At 43.7% G+C, this 13,766-nt stretch overlaps 2 protein-coding genes across 2 annotated transcripts; both read left to right on the forward strand.

Annotated features, from left to right (window-relative positions):
• Positions 1-559: 559 nt before the first annotated feature.
• On the forward strand, positions 560-6,143 carry LOC308518982 (protocadherin beta-10-like). Its single transcript, XM_081090854.1, has one exon. The coding sequence runs from the start codon at positions 2,637-2,639 to the stop codon at positions 5,046-5,048; it is 2,412 nt and encodes an 803-aa protein (XP_080946980.1). The 5' UTR covers positions 560-2,636; the 3' UTR covers positions 5,049-6,143.
• Positions 6,144-9,645: 3,502 nt separating this feature from the next.
• Positions 9,646-12,895, forward strand: LOC308518983 (protocadherin beta-12-like; the record flags this gene model as incomplete). Its single annotated transcript, XM_081090855.1, has 1 exon — positions 9,646-12,895. Exon 1 carries the CDS (start codon positions 10,493-10,495, stop codon positions 12,893-12,895), a length of 2,403 nt encoding a protein of 800 aa, XP_080946981.1. The 5' UTR covers positions 9,646-10,492.
• Positions 12,896-13,766: the final 871 nt, after the last annotated feature.

Raw genomic sequence — 13,766 nt, forward strand, 5'->3', positions numbered from 1 at the left:
CCATTGATTATTAGAGAGAGTGGAAGGGGAGAGCATGAAATATTGATATCTCACAGGTGCCCCACCAACAGCCCCACAGACTGGGGGCTAGACCGGGCTTTGGACAAGTGACTTTTCAGTGAAGGGGCCAACGCTCTAACCACTTAGCAAGATGGGCCGGGGCTATTTTCCTTTTAAACCCGATATATTTGTTAGTTTTTTTGGGGGGGGGGGTTAAAAATATATTTTTATTGATTTCAGTGAAGAAGGAAGAGGGAGAGATAGAAACATCCATGATGAGAGAGAATCATGGATCAGCTGCCTCCTACAAGTCCCCCACTGGGGATCGAGTCTACAACCCGGGCATGTGCCCTTGACCAGAACCGAACCTGGGACCTTTCAGTTTGCAGGCCGACGCTCTATCCGCTGAGCCAAACCAGCTAGGGCTCTTTGTTAGTTTTTAATCTCAGTTTTTATTATTCCAATTTTCTGAAACTATGTTCTTCTTTTAAAAAGTTTTATTTTCCCTGAATTAGTATCTGCATATTTAATATATAGTATTCCTATTATGATATAATAAATAAATGTCTAATCAGCTTTATCTGAAAATATAAAGAAACAACATTGTAAGATATCAAATGCATGTATATGTGTTTAAGTTTGGAGACAAAAAAAAAGCGAAGTTTAGGCATTTTACAGCACCATGTAGAAATATTTAATAATTTTTTCTTTTCATTCTGAATGAAAAATTCAGAGATCCTTATTAAGTTTTTAATGACTAACGATGCAGTCCTATTCACTTGAAAAGAAAACAGTAGAAATCGGCAAGCAGAAGTTTATGAAGTGTGGCTTTTATGTTCAATAATCACAGTGTTTTTGGAAGTAACTGGCCTTTTCTCTGTATAATATACCTCAATTTATTCTGTATTTCCTATTTATTATCAGAAAAACAGTTTCTTTCTAGATATTAGGCTTTTTAATAAAAGTCTATATGAGGTAGGTGTTACAATGCTGTTCTTACTTTCAGTTGTATTAGAATAGGCATTCATGTGGTCTACTCTTTGCCTTTCTTTCTTTGGTGAAGAGAAATTAAATCCCACTATATTTGAATTAAGTGTGCGATCAACATAAAGGTCAGTCCCTTTTTTAATTTTTCAAGTAACTTTAAAGCTAATGTAGGAAAAAAAAGACATTTGCCAAAACCGGTTTAGCTCAGTGGATAGAGCGTCGGCCTGCGGATTAAAGGGTCCCAGGTTCGATTCCGATCAAGGGCATGTGCCTTGGTTTCGGGGCACATCCCCGGTGGGGAGTGTGCAGGAGGCAGCTGGTCAATGTTTCTCTCTCATCGATGTTTCTAACTCTCTATCTCTCTCCCTTCCTCTCTGTAAAAAATCAATAAAAATATATATTTTTTAAAAAAAGACATTAAAGAGCCGAAACCGGTTTCGCTCAGTGGGTAGAGCGTCGGCCTGCAGACTGAAAGGTCCCAGGTTCGATTCCGGTCAAGGGCATGTACCTGGGTTGTGGGCACATCCCCAGGAGGAGGTGTGCAGGAGGCAGCTGATCGATGTTTCTCTCTCATCGATGTTTCTAACTCTCTATCCCTCTCCCTTCCTCTCTGTAAAAAACCAATAAAATATATTTTAAAAAAAGACATTAAAGAAAGGAAACAAAATTGCATAGAATTAGTGAAGGAATACAATTTTTAAATAGCAAGTATTTAAAGACACTGAAAATTGAGTTTACCCTACTTAAAGGTTCATTTATGCATGCCTGAATACAGCAAGCATTTAGTGAGTGTCTGATTTGCCAACCAAAGATGACAAAGACATAGTTCCCATCCCTAAGTAGGGACAGATTGGCATGAAACAGTAAGCAATAATATGTACAGGAGAGTTATACAAGATTTTATGGTAGCACAGAGAAGGGACAACTTAAATGCTCTCTTCTAGACTATAGAGTGATGACTCTATTTGGGCAGTGTAATTATGTTTTGAAGAAATTTGTTGAAGAAACTGAAACAAGTTTCTTTGGTCAGTTCTTGATGTTCCTATCCACAATGTTTCTGAAAAAGGAAAACCTATTATTTTGGTGATCTCAGAAGTCACTACAGTTTTCCCTTTGGTTCCTGACATTGCACGGGGGTAGTTTCAGAAGTGAAAGATCCAGTACACAGTTAAATATAGCACAATGAGGCGCACAGAGTTAACTGCTAGAAACATTCTTTTTGCAACTATTCTTTTTACTTTCCTCATGAAGCAATGAAAAATCTCAACAACTTGAACAGTTTTCTATCTCAACATTATATTTTACAAAACATACACAAAAATGGAATAGTTAAATGATCCACTAAGGAAGAAATGTATAAATATATATGCACACACTTTGGGTTCAGCCATTTGAGTCTGTTGGAAGCCAGGAGGTGGCGCTGCAGGCTAAAGAGACAGAATAAAGACTTGCACTAAGAATGCTGCAGAAGTCACTAACAAAAAAAAGGAAGAACGCAGCAGGCAGGCTGGGAGAAAAGCCATAGCTGCTCAAGACTGCGGAAGGAAAACACCATTGCAGACCCCTGCCACTACATGCTGTAGGTCTGGGGTTTGCAACTGCTGTTTCTTTGTGCTGGGAGCTGTGATTGTGACCGGTATTGACAAAAGATGTGTTCAGAAGAAGCTATGGAGGCTGGAGGGTTGTGCTGCCCAAGACAAAGGCAAGTCCTGTTTCTCTTTCTGTTTTGGAGAGTATCCTTGGCAGGATCTGTGTTTGGACGATATTCAGTGACAGAGGAAACAGAGAGGGGATCGTTTGTGGTCAATCTGGCAAAGGATCTGGGGCTAGGGGATCGGGAGCTGGTTGCAAGGGGAGCCCGGGTGGTCTTTGATGATAACAAACAACACTTGCTCCTGGATTCTCATACTGGGGATTTGGTCACAAATGAGATACTGGATCGGGAGAAGCTGTGTGGCTCCACAGAACCCTGTATGCTGTATTTCCAAATTTTAATGGATAACCCCTTTCAGGTTTACCGGGCTGAGCTGAGGGTCAGGGACATAAATGATCATTCACCAGTGTTTCAGAACAAAGAAACAGTCTTAAAAATAATAGAAAATACAGCTGAAGGGGCAACATTTCGACTAGAAAGAGCACAGGATTCAGATGGAGGACTTAACGGTATCCAAAACTATACCATCAATCCCAACTCTTTCTTTCATATTAAAATTGGTGACAGTGATGAAGGCATGATATATCCAGAGCTAGTGCTGGACAAGGCGCTGGACAGGGAGAAGCAGGAAGAGCTCAGTTTAACACTCACGGCGCTGGATGGCGGGTCTCCACCCAGATCTGGGACTTCCACGGTACGCATTGTGATCCTGGATGTGAATGACAATGCCCCACAGTTTTCTCAGGCAATCTACCAGGCCCAGGCTCCAGAGAACAGCCCAGTGGGTTCCATTATTGCTACAGTCTCTGCAGTAGATGTAGACGCTGGAGTCTATGCAGAAATAGCCTATTCATTTTTTGATGCTTCTGAAGATATTCGCTCAACCTTTCAAATCAATCCCTTTTCTGGGGAAATCGTTCTCAGAGTGTTGCTTGATTATGAGCTAGTAAAGTCTTACAAAATAAATATACAGGCAGTCGACGGTGGCGGCCTTTCTGCAAGGTGTACGGTTTTGGTTGAGGTGTTAGACACCAATGACAATCCCCCGGAGCTGATCATGTCATCACTTTCCACCCATGTTCCTGAGAACTCTCCTGAGATGACAGTGGCTGTTTTTAGGATTAAAGACAGAGACGCTGGAGAAAACGGGAAAATGGTTTGCTCCATCCAAGACAATCTGCCATTCCTTCTGAAACCCTCTGTGGAGAATTATTACATTCTAATGACAGAAGGAGCTCTGGACAGAGAAAGGCAAGAGGAGTACAACATCACCATCACTGTCACCGACATGGGGACCCCCAGGCTGAAAACCCAGCACAACATCACCCTGCTGGTGTCCGACGTCAACGACAACGCCCCCGCCTTCACCCAAACCGCCTACACCCTGTTCCTGCGCGAGAACAACAGCCCCGCCCTGCACATCGGCAGCGTCAGCGCCACAGACAGGGACGCGGGCGCCAACGCCCAGCTCACCTACTCGCTGCTGCCGCCCCGCGACCCGCGGCTGCCCCTGGCCTCGCTCGTGTCCATCAACGCGGACAACGGCCACCTGTTCGCCCTGAGGGCGCTGGACTTCGAGGCGCTGCAGGCGTTCGAGTTCCGCGTGGGCGCCACGGACCGCGGGTCGCCCGCGCTGAGCAGCCAGGCGCTGGTGCGCGTGCAGGTGCTGGACGCCAACGACAACGCGCCCTTCGTGCTGTACCCGCTGCAGAACGGCTCTGCGCCCTGCACCGAGCTGGTGCCCAGGGCGGCCGAGCCGGGCTACCTGGTGAGCAAGGTGGTGGCGGTGGACGCAGACTCGGGCCAGAACGCCTGGCTGTCGTTCCAGCTGCTCAAGGCCACGGAGCCCGGGCTGTTCGGCGTGTGGGCGCACAATGGCGAGGTGCGCACGGCGCGGCTGCTGAGCGAGCGCGACGCGGCCAAGCACCGGCTGCTGGTGCTGGTCAAGGACAATGGCGAGCCCGCGCTGTCGGCCAGCGTCACGCTGCACGTGCTGCTGGTGGACGGCTTCTCGCAGCCCTACCTGCCGCTGCCCGGAGCGGCGGCCGACCCGGCGCAGGCCGACCCGCTGACCGTGTACCTGGTCATCGCGCTGGCGTCGGTGTCGTCGCTGTTCCTGTGCTCGGTGCTGGCGTTCATCGCGGTGCGGCTGTGCAGGCGGAGCAGGGCCGCCTGGGCGGGTGGCTGTTCGGGGCCTGAGGGCCACCTTCCGGGCCACCTGGTGGACGTCAGCGGCACGGGGACCCTGTCCCAGAGCTACCAGTATGAGGTGTGTCTGACGGGAGGCTCAGGGACCAGCGAGTTCAAGTTTTTGAAGCCAATTCTTCCCAATATTCAGGAACAGGGGCTTGAGAGGAATAGTGAAGAAAACCCTACCTTTCGAAATAGCTTTGGATTTAATTTTTAGTAAAAATTCTTTTTATATTTTCATGTACTTTTGAAGTGTTTTACAACCATATTAATATTAATTTAGTTTTCAAAATCCACGTTAAATTATTATGCAACTTCAAGCCTTATATTTTTTCATCTTTTTTTTTTTTTCCGGAGGAAGAAAGGGAGAGGGAGCTAGAAACATCAATGATAAGAGAGAATCATTGACCTGCTGCCTCCTGCACGCCCCCTATTGGGGAATCGAGTCTGTAACTCTGGCATATGCCGTGACAGGGAATGGAACCTGATTTCTGCTTCATGGGTGACGCTCAACCACTGAGCCACCGGGACAGGCAAACCTAATTTTAGAGTACTTTATATCTATGTCTTCACAGTGTTCTTTTATCATATTTGCATTAATCAACATTTTAATTAGCACCCATTTTAAAATAATCGTTTTAAGGTTTAATTCTTTGACAATACACAGTAATTTTAGTTATTTCTCATTCTAGAAAACAGGTTTTTATTTTTCTCTTAGTATATTTCACAGACTGCATCTCATTTTATCCACCCCTCTATTGTATTTCCTCTATGTAAGAAGACATATGTGCACTTCTGACCAGATTCTAACATTGTGTTTAATCCTATTAGAAATCCATGTCATCTAGTTCTAAATCATAGCATTTAAAAAGAAATAGTTCTCTCTTATTCTGCTATGATAAAATGAAGCATCATTTTGTGAGCAATGTTGGACTCTAGTAATATCCTTGTTTATATTATTATGTCATGTTCTTTACATACACTACTCTTACCCAGTATTTTCTAATGTTCACTTTTGCTGATATGTTATATAGAACATGTTATATAATTCAAAAAATGTAATAACATGCATGAAAACGATTATAAATAAAATCATTTTGAAAGTTTGAATGTGAGAACGTTGGCGAACTGTTGAAAAGATATTTACTTTTCATTTTATTTTGTAGATTTGTTTAATTATCAAATTTAAAAATCAAGATGTACTAAAGTTGTAAGGAAAAACAATAGATTTTTTCTATCTCCAGATACTTTCTATAAGTGGTTTCTCTAGAACTGATCTCAATATTTCTAAGTAATACGTTTATATTGCTCTATCTTGACATTCAGCTTCATACTTTATTAATCGCCTCTTTCTATGATAAAAAAGGATTTAACTTTTTTACTTTCCAACTAACAAACACATGTATATTGCTCATTTCCTTTCCCCTGTTTTCCCAATAGAGTTGTCATAGTTTTTTAGTTAAACTAGTTGTTTTTGCCTATACTATAGATATGATTATTTCAAAAATACATGTTGGAGTACTATGCTTACATTTACTTTCTTGAAAAACATTTTTCCTAGAGCTGATAATTGTTGTTTTTACTTGCAGAATTTTCTACTTGTATTAATTTTTCACATTATTATTCATTTGAATATTAACCTTTCTCCTTAAATATTCAAATATACCAGATATCTATTAATTATATTTATTTCCTTGATATCTTCCACACAGTTCCCTTCATATCTTTGCTTCATTTACACTGGTTGCTGTATAAGCAATCACCCTAGGGCTTTTTTTCTTTTAATATTTTCCCTTATTGGGCTCCCTTTTACAAAATCCAGAGTACTCTTCTTTTTTAGTTTACTCATTTAGCTGACACACATCTCTTAATCCTATATAATAAAAGCCTAATATGCTGTCTGACCATTCCTTTGACCAACCAGTCGCTACAATGTGCACTGACCACCAGGGGGCAGATGCTCCCACCAGTAGGTTAGCTTGCTGCTGAGGTCTGGCCAATCAGGACTGGGTGAGACGGGCTGGACACGACCTGGAGCCCTCCTGCGGTCCCTCCCTGGTTCCGATCATGCACCAGTGGGGTCCCTCACCTGGCCTGCGCCCTCTAGCAATCTGCTACCCCTTTGAGGATGTCTGAGATTTTGGCCCAATCCCCGCAGGCTACCAAGCCTCTAGTAGTTTCATAAAAATGGATGCAGATAACTTGCCTTGTGAAGGAATTGTCATTTTCTTTCCATTTGATTGATAGTTTGGCTGGGTATAAAATTTTGGTTGAAAATAATTTTCCCTCAAATTTTGAAAGCAAATTACATCTACTGATTGTATATACAGTTGCTGTTCTTCTGATTCCATTCTGATTCCTATCTCTTTTAATGTTAATCCATTTTTTTTCATTGTGGATGCATTGGAAACTTTCCCCTTGATTTCTGAAAATTCCTTAGTATCAGCTATTTATTAATCTGGGCATATGAGTGTACCCCATTAATGTTTAGACCCTCATTCAATTCTGAGAAATTTTCTTGTTGTTTCCTTCACAATTTCCCCCTTGAATTTTCTACATTCTCACTTTAACCAGAATCTTATCAGTTAAATATTGGATCTCCAGGATTGAATCTCTAATACTCTATTTTTTTCTTTATTTTTTTTTCTTTGTCTCTTGTTCTACTTCTTGGACAATTGTTTTATCATCAATTCTTATATTTGTTTTCTTTTGCGTTTGCAAATGTTTATTTTTAAGAGCTCTTTGTGTCTTATGAGTACTTTTCACAGCATCCTGTTATAGATTTGTAAATGTAATATCTTCTCTTGTCTGTGATCAATCTAGTTATTCTTTTAAAATGCACTATGCAAAAAAATGAATTATTCAGTAAATCTGGGAGAATCACAGGAAATTTAAGAACCTACCCAAAATTATATAGCTAGTAAGGGGCACTTAAGCCCTAATTTACTCTTTATGTTACAATAAGATTACACACTTCATACAGTTACTGTTAAGATTAAATGGGTATACACACATACATGGCACTAGAACAATTGGTAGCAAAAAAGTAAATACTCAGTAAGTATTAATTCTTATTAGATTTTACTACTCATTTTAAAGACTTTGCTTCTGTTTTCTTTATTATATAGGCTTGTTTCCTGATGTTACTTTTTTGTGGTGTTTTGGCCTTTTTATGTCACGTGTAGGTATTTCCTCAAATGTCTTGTGGTCTTTGTCTCTCTTCTTATATATTTTTTTAAAAATATATTTTATTGATTTTCCACAGAGAGGAAGGGAGAGAGATAGAGAGTCAGAAACATCAATGAGAGAGAAACATCGATCAGCTGCCTCCTGCACATCCCCCACTGGGGATGTGCCCGCAACCCAGGTACATGCCCTTGACCGGAATCGAACCTGGGACCTTTCAGTCCGCAGGCTGACGCTCTATCCACTGAGCCAAACCGGTTTCAGCTCTTCTTATATTTAAGAATGATGAGACATCATTGCGCTGACCGTCAGCTCTTGTGAATAGATGAGCCTGTTGATGGCAGGGCTTCGCTCTAACGTAACTATGTAGGCTAGAGCTACTCCCTTGGGAGGTCCTCAAATATCAGTATGTGTAAGTTTTTCTCTGTGTCTTTCACATCTTCCAGGTTAGAATTCTGCAATATCTTCTGTGAGACAGAGAGTTAGGGAGGGGATCGGGCCTATGCCTTGTGTCCTACAATTGGTGAGTATTGTTTGTATCGCCTTGCAGGATACGTTTTTGCTTAATGTTTCTATTTTTACTTTCACACCTCATACTTGCACTCAGCTCTGCCCAAGGTCTCTAAAACTAGGCATAGTCCCATTTAATTTCTCAATTGAATAAATTTTCCATTTTCTGGCCCCAAGGTTTTTTTTCCTATGTAGGATAATAGAATCTGAGAATTCAACTTTCCTATATATGTACAGTCAACTCGCAACTTACGTTTAGTTCTCAACTGACTTCAGTCGTCTTATACACTTGATTCCTAAAAAGCTTGTATCTAAATGGGGTAATGTGGGGCAAATTCACTACTTTATTGTGAATATCTCCAATGCAAGAACTTTACTTTAGACATTTCTTAGAACTGCTAAGTCGGCTGTCCTTCCATCTGCTTATTGTTATCAAATATATATGCGTTCACTTGCACATTCTTAGTCTTTGTGAATTTATGCCATTTTTATTTTTATCATTGTAGAGGGTATTTTAAAAGAATGGAGAATAGCTGTGTGTAGTCAATCCACTTATTTTTAAATTTCTACCCTTTTGTAGTGATTCATTTTCAACCATGTAGCTAACTTACATTTTTTTAAGAATTTAATTTGTACTTAATATGTTAAAAATGCAAACTTGTTAAATCTCTCTTCCATCCATTCTTGAGAGCATTTTTGAGACCTCCTATAGTGCACATTATTGCTGAGCTCCTAGCATCTATTCCAAAGAATCTCTCTCATTATGTAGCAACCATGCCCTTTAGCTAGTAAGAAGCCGTCAGAGACAGAATTAAAACAAAGTAAAGGCCAAAGATGGGTCTTCAGATTCTGAGACTAAAATCTCCACCTATAATTCTATACCTCTTGAAACAAGATTGCTTCAGTAGCAGGTATATGATCTTAGTTGGTCTAATCAGAGTAAAACTAAGTTTTTGTTCTACGATTGGTAAAGAAAATCTCATTCTGGGCTGAAAGAAAAAGCAGATCATCGTAGTTGTAGCCAGAATAAATCTTGGGAACTTAAAGGAAACCAATTTTAGGAGTAATCCTGCTTCAAATAAAACTAACATGTTTGTGTTTGTGTACTTATTGATTTTTTTGTAAATTATGAGGAACTAGAACTAAATTATAGATTTACATAATGTGTTCCACTCCAATGGCTTTTATTTAATTTCTTCCAGTTCACAAGTCATTGATATCAAAGAAACCTAATGAAATGTCTTCTTGTGCTACAACAACTATCTATATATGTCCCATCTCATGATTAAGCCAGTTTCATATCTTCTGAGGGGACTTCTGAAATGACTCATGTACACTTTCCCTTTCCCTTACCACCTAAAGAAAGCCAGGTAGTTATGGGCTTTTGCTCAGTTTAACAGTCATTTATACTCTCCTTATTTCAGGCTTTCAATCCTCTCAGAAAGATTACAAGCTCTTGGAGGCCAGGAATTTATTTTATCTTGTATTTCTGTATTCATCACAAACTGAGCACTTTCCGTGTGGGGAGAGTGGGGAGGGACACTTTAATGCGTTAAAACAAATACTAACAGCATCAAAAACCACAAAGACTATAAATCAATTCTTATGGAAGATAGAATATATTTGCAATCACTTAAACACGATGAGTACAACATTTGTTTCTAGGGGACAATCTGTGAATGGTATTTAGGTAGCTTTCATTAACTGAAAATCTGTGGAGACGCATGGTGGCGCTGCAGGATAATATCGTGGGGAGAAAAACTACGCTGATGACACTGTTACCCACTGCACAGAGCACTGGGGAGAAAAAACAACAAGCTGCAAGGAAGGCGAACTAGAAGCTAATAAAAGAAGGTTAAAAGCCTTGGACCTTCCTAAGATTCGGTGGACATAGCAGAGGCACATTTCCCAGAGCTGCGGAGTGGAGCTGAAGCCATTCCGCAGGAAGCCTTGGGGAAAGGAGCTATGGAGACCGGAGGACCCGGCGCCCTGCGGATCAGGCAAGTCCTGCTGTTCTTTGTTTTTCTGGAAATGTCTTGGGCGGACTCTGAGTCTGGGCGCTTTTCGGTGGAAGAGGAAATGAAGAGCGGGAGCTTTGTAGGCAATTTGGCAAAGGATCTAGGACTGGATGTGGGTGAGCTGTTCTCTAGGGGGGCTCGGGTGGTCTCTAATGATAACAAACACCATTTGCAGCTGGACTTAAACACCGGGGATTTGCTCTTAAGCGAAGCGCTGGACCGGGAGGAGCTCTGTGGCTCCATCGAGCCCTGTGTTCTGCACTTCCAGGTATTAATGAAAAACCCTTTGCAGTTTTTACAGATTGAGCTCCAGGTCAGGGATATAAATGACCACTCCCCTGTCTTCTTAGAAAAAGAAATGCTCCTAGAGATCCCAGAGAATAGTCCTGTGGGCGCTGTGTTCTTACTGGAAGGTGCAAAGGATTTGGATGTAGGAATCAATGCACTAAACAGCTACACAATAAGCGCCAACTCTCATTTCCACGTTAAAATGAGAGTCAATCCAGACAATAGGAAATACCCAGAGTTGGTTCTGGACAAGGCGCTGGATTATGAAGAGCAGCCAGAGCTCAGCTTCATCCTCACTGCTCTGGACGGTGGGTCTCCGCCCAGGTCGGGGACGGCCTTGGTTCGGGTGGTGGTCTTGGACATTAATGACAACTCCCCTGAGTTTGAGCAGCCCTTTTATGAGGTGAAGATTCCGGAAAATAGCTTACTAGGCTCACTGGTTGTTACCGTCTCCGCTTGGGATTTAGACTCTGGAAAAAATGGGGCGATATCATATACTTTTTCCCATGCCTCAGAAGATGTTCACAAAACATTTGAAATTAATAAAAAATCTGGAGAAGTTAGTTTAATGGCATCGTTGGATTTTGAAACAATTGAATCATATTCAATAATAATACAAGCCACAGACGGGGGAGGGCTTTTTGGAAAATCGACAGTCAGAATTCAGGTGATGGATATCAATGACAATGCCCCCGAAGTCACCGTGTCATCAATTACTAGCCCAATTCCAGAAAACTCGCCTGAGACGGTGGTTCTGGTTTTTAGTATCCGAGACAGAGATTCTGGGGACAATGGGAGGATGCTTTGTTCTATCCCAGAAGACCTTCCATTCATACTAAAATCTTCAGTAAAGAATTACTACACATTGGAAACGGAGGGAGCGCTGGACAGAGAAAGCAGGGCCCAGTACAACATCACCATCACCGTCACCGACTTGGGGACCCCCAGGCTGAAAACCCAGCACAACATCACCCTGCTGGTGTCCGACGTCAACGACAACGCCCCCGCCTTCACCCAAACCGCCTACACCCTGTTCCTGCGCGAGAACAACAGCCCCGCCCTGCACATCGGCAGCGTCAGCGCCACAGACAGGGACGCGGGCGCCAACGCCCAGCTCACCTACTCGCTGCTGCCGCCCCGCGACCCGCGGCTGCCCCTGGCCTCGCTCGTGTCCATCAACGCGGACAACGGCCACCTGTTCGCCCTGAGGGCGCTGGACTTCGAGGCGCTGCAGGCGTTCGAGTTCCGCGTGGGCGCCACGGACCGCGGGTCGCCCGCGCTGAGCAGCCAGGCGCTGGTGCGCGTGCAGGTGCTGGACGCCAACGACAACGCGCCCTTCGTGCTGTACCCGCTGCAGAACGGCTCTGCGCCCTGCACCGAGCTGGTGCCCAGGGCGGCCGAGCCGGGCTACCTGGTGAGCAAGGTGGTGGCGGTGGACGCAGACTCGGGCCAGAACGCCTGGCTGTCGTTCCAGCTGCTCAAGGCCACGGAGCCCGGGCTGTTCGGCGTGTGGGCGCACAATGGCGAGGTGCGCACGGCGCGGCTGCTGAGCGAGCGCGACGCGGCCAAGCACAGGCTGCTGGTGCTGGTCAAGGACAATGGCGAGCCCGCGCTGTCGGCCAGCGTCACGCTGCACGTGCTGCTGGTGGACGGCTTCTCGCAGCCCTACCTGCCGCTGCCGCTGCCCGAAGCGGCGGCCGACCCGGCGCAGGCCGACCCGCTGACCGTGTACCTGGTCATCGCGCTGGCGTCGGTGTCGTCGCTGTTCCTGTGCTCGGTGCTGGCGTTCATCGCGGTGCGGCTGTGCAGGCGGAGCAGGGCCGCCTGGGCGGGTGGCTGTTCGGGGCCTGAGGGCCACCTTCCGGGCCACCTGGTGGACATCAGCGGCACAGGGACTCTGTCCCAGAGCTACCAGTATGAGGTGTGTCTCACAGGAGGTACTGGGACAGATGAGTTTAAATTTCTGAAGCCGATTATCCCTAACTTCCAGACCCAGTACCCTGGGAAAGAAATAGAGGAAAATCCTACCTTCCACAATAGCTTTGGGCTCAATATTAAGTGACCATAATCACCTTTTATACCGCATACGTATTTTTACTTTGTGCCACTTCCATATCAGTGTTTTCTTTCCCAATACGTGGGTATTTTCAATATGACTTAAAATTGATTTTAGAGAGAGGGGAAGCGAGAGGGAGAAAAACATTGATAGGCTGACTCTTGCATGGCCCCTACTGGAGATTGAGCGGCCACCTGGAGATGTGCCCACACTGGGAATCTAGCAGGTAATCGCTCAGTGCTTGGGAAGACGCTCAGTCAACTGAATCTCACCGCCCAGGATTCAATATGTGGTTTTTAAAATTGCACTGAGGTTAGTTTTATACTTTCGCATGTTCTACCCACCTTTACTTTTAAGTGAATGTTTATCATTATTTTCGGTTGTAATAAGGTGGTGATTTATTCTCCAACCCATTACATTTGTTCCTCTTTTTTCCCCCCATGACTCCTCTCCACCCAGTTCCCACCCCACCCTCCTCCCTCACTCCCCATCCACTGTCCTCATCCATAGGTGCACGATTTTTGTCCAGTCTCTTCCCGCATCCCCTTCACCCCTTCCCCCGCCCCAAGAATAGCCAGTCCATTCCCTTTCTATGCCCCTGATTCTATTATAATCACCAGTTCATTCTGTTCATCAGATTATTCACTTGATTTTCAAATTCACTTGTTGATAGATGTGTATTTGTTGTTCATAATTTGTATCTTTACCTTTTTCTTCTTCCTCCTCTTCTTAAAGGATACCTTTCAGCATTTCATATAATACTGGTTTGGTGGTGATGAACTCCTTTAGCTTTTTCTTATCTGTGAAGCTCTTTATCTGACCTTCAATTCTGAATGATAGCTTTGCTGGATAAAGTAATCTTGGTTGTAGCTTCTTG

This window comes from Myotis nattereri (genome assembly GCF_964212035.1).
Source record: "Myotis nattereri genome assembly, chromosome: 5".
NCBI classification, from domain to species: Eukaryota; Metazoa; Chordata; class Mammalia; order Chiroptera; family Vespertilionidae; genus Myotis; species Myotis nattereri.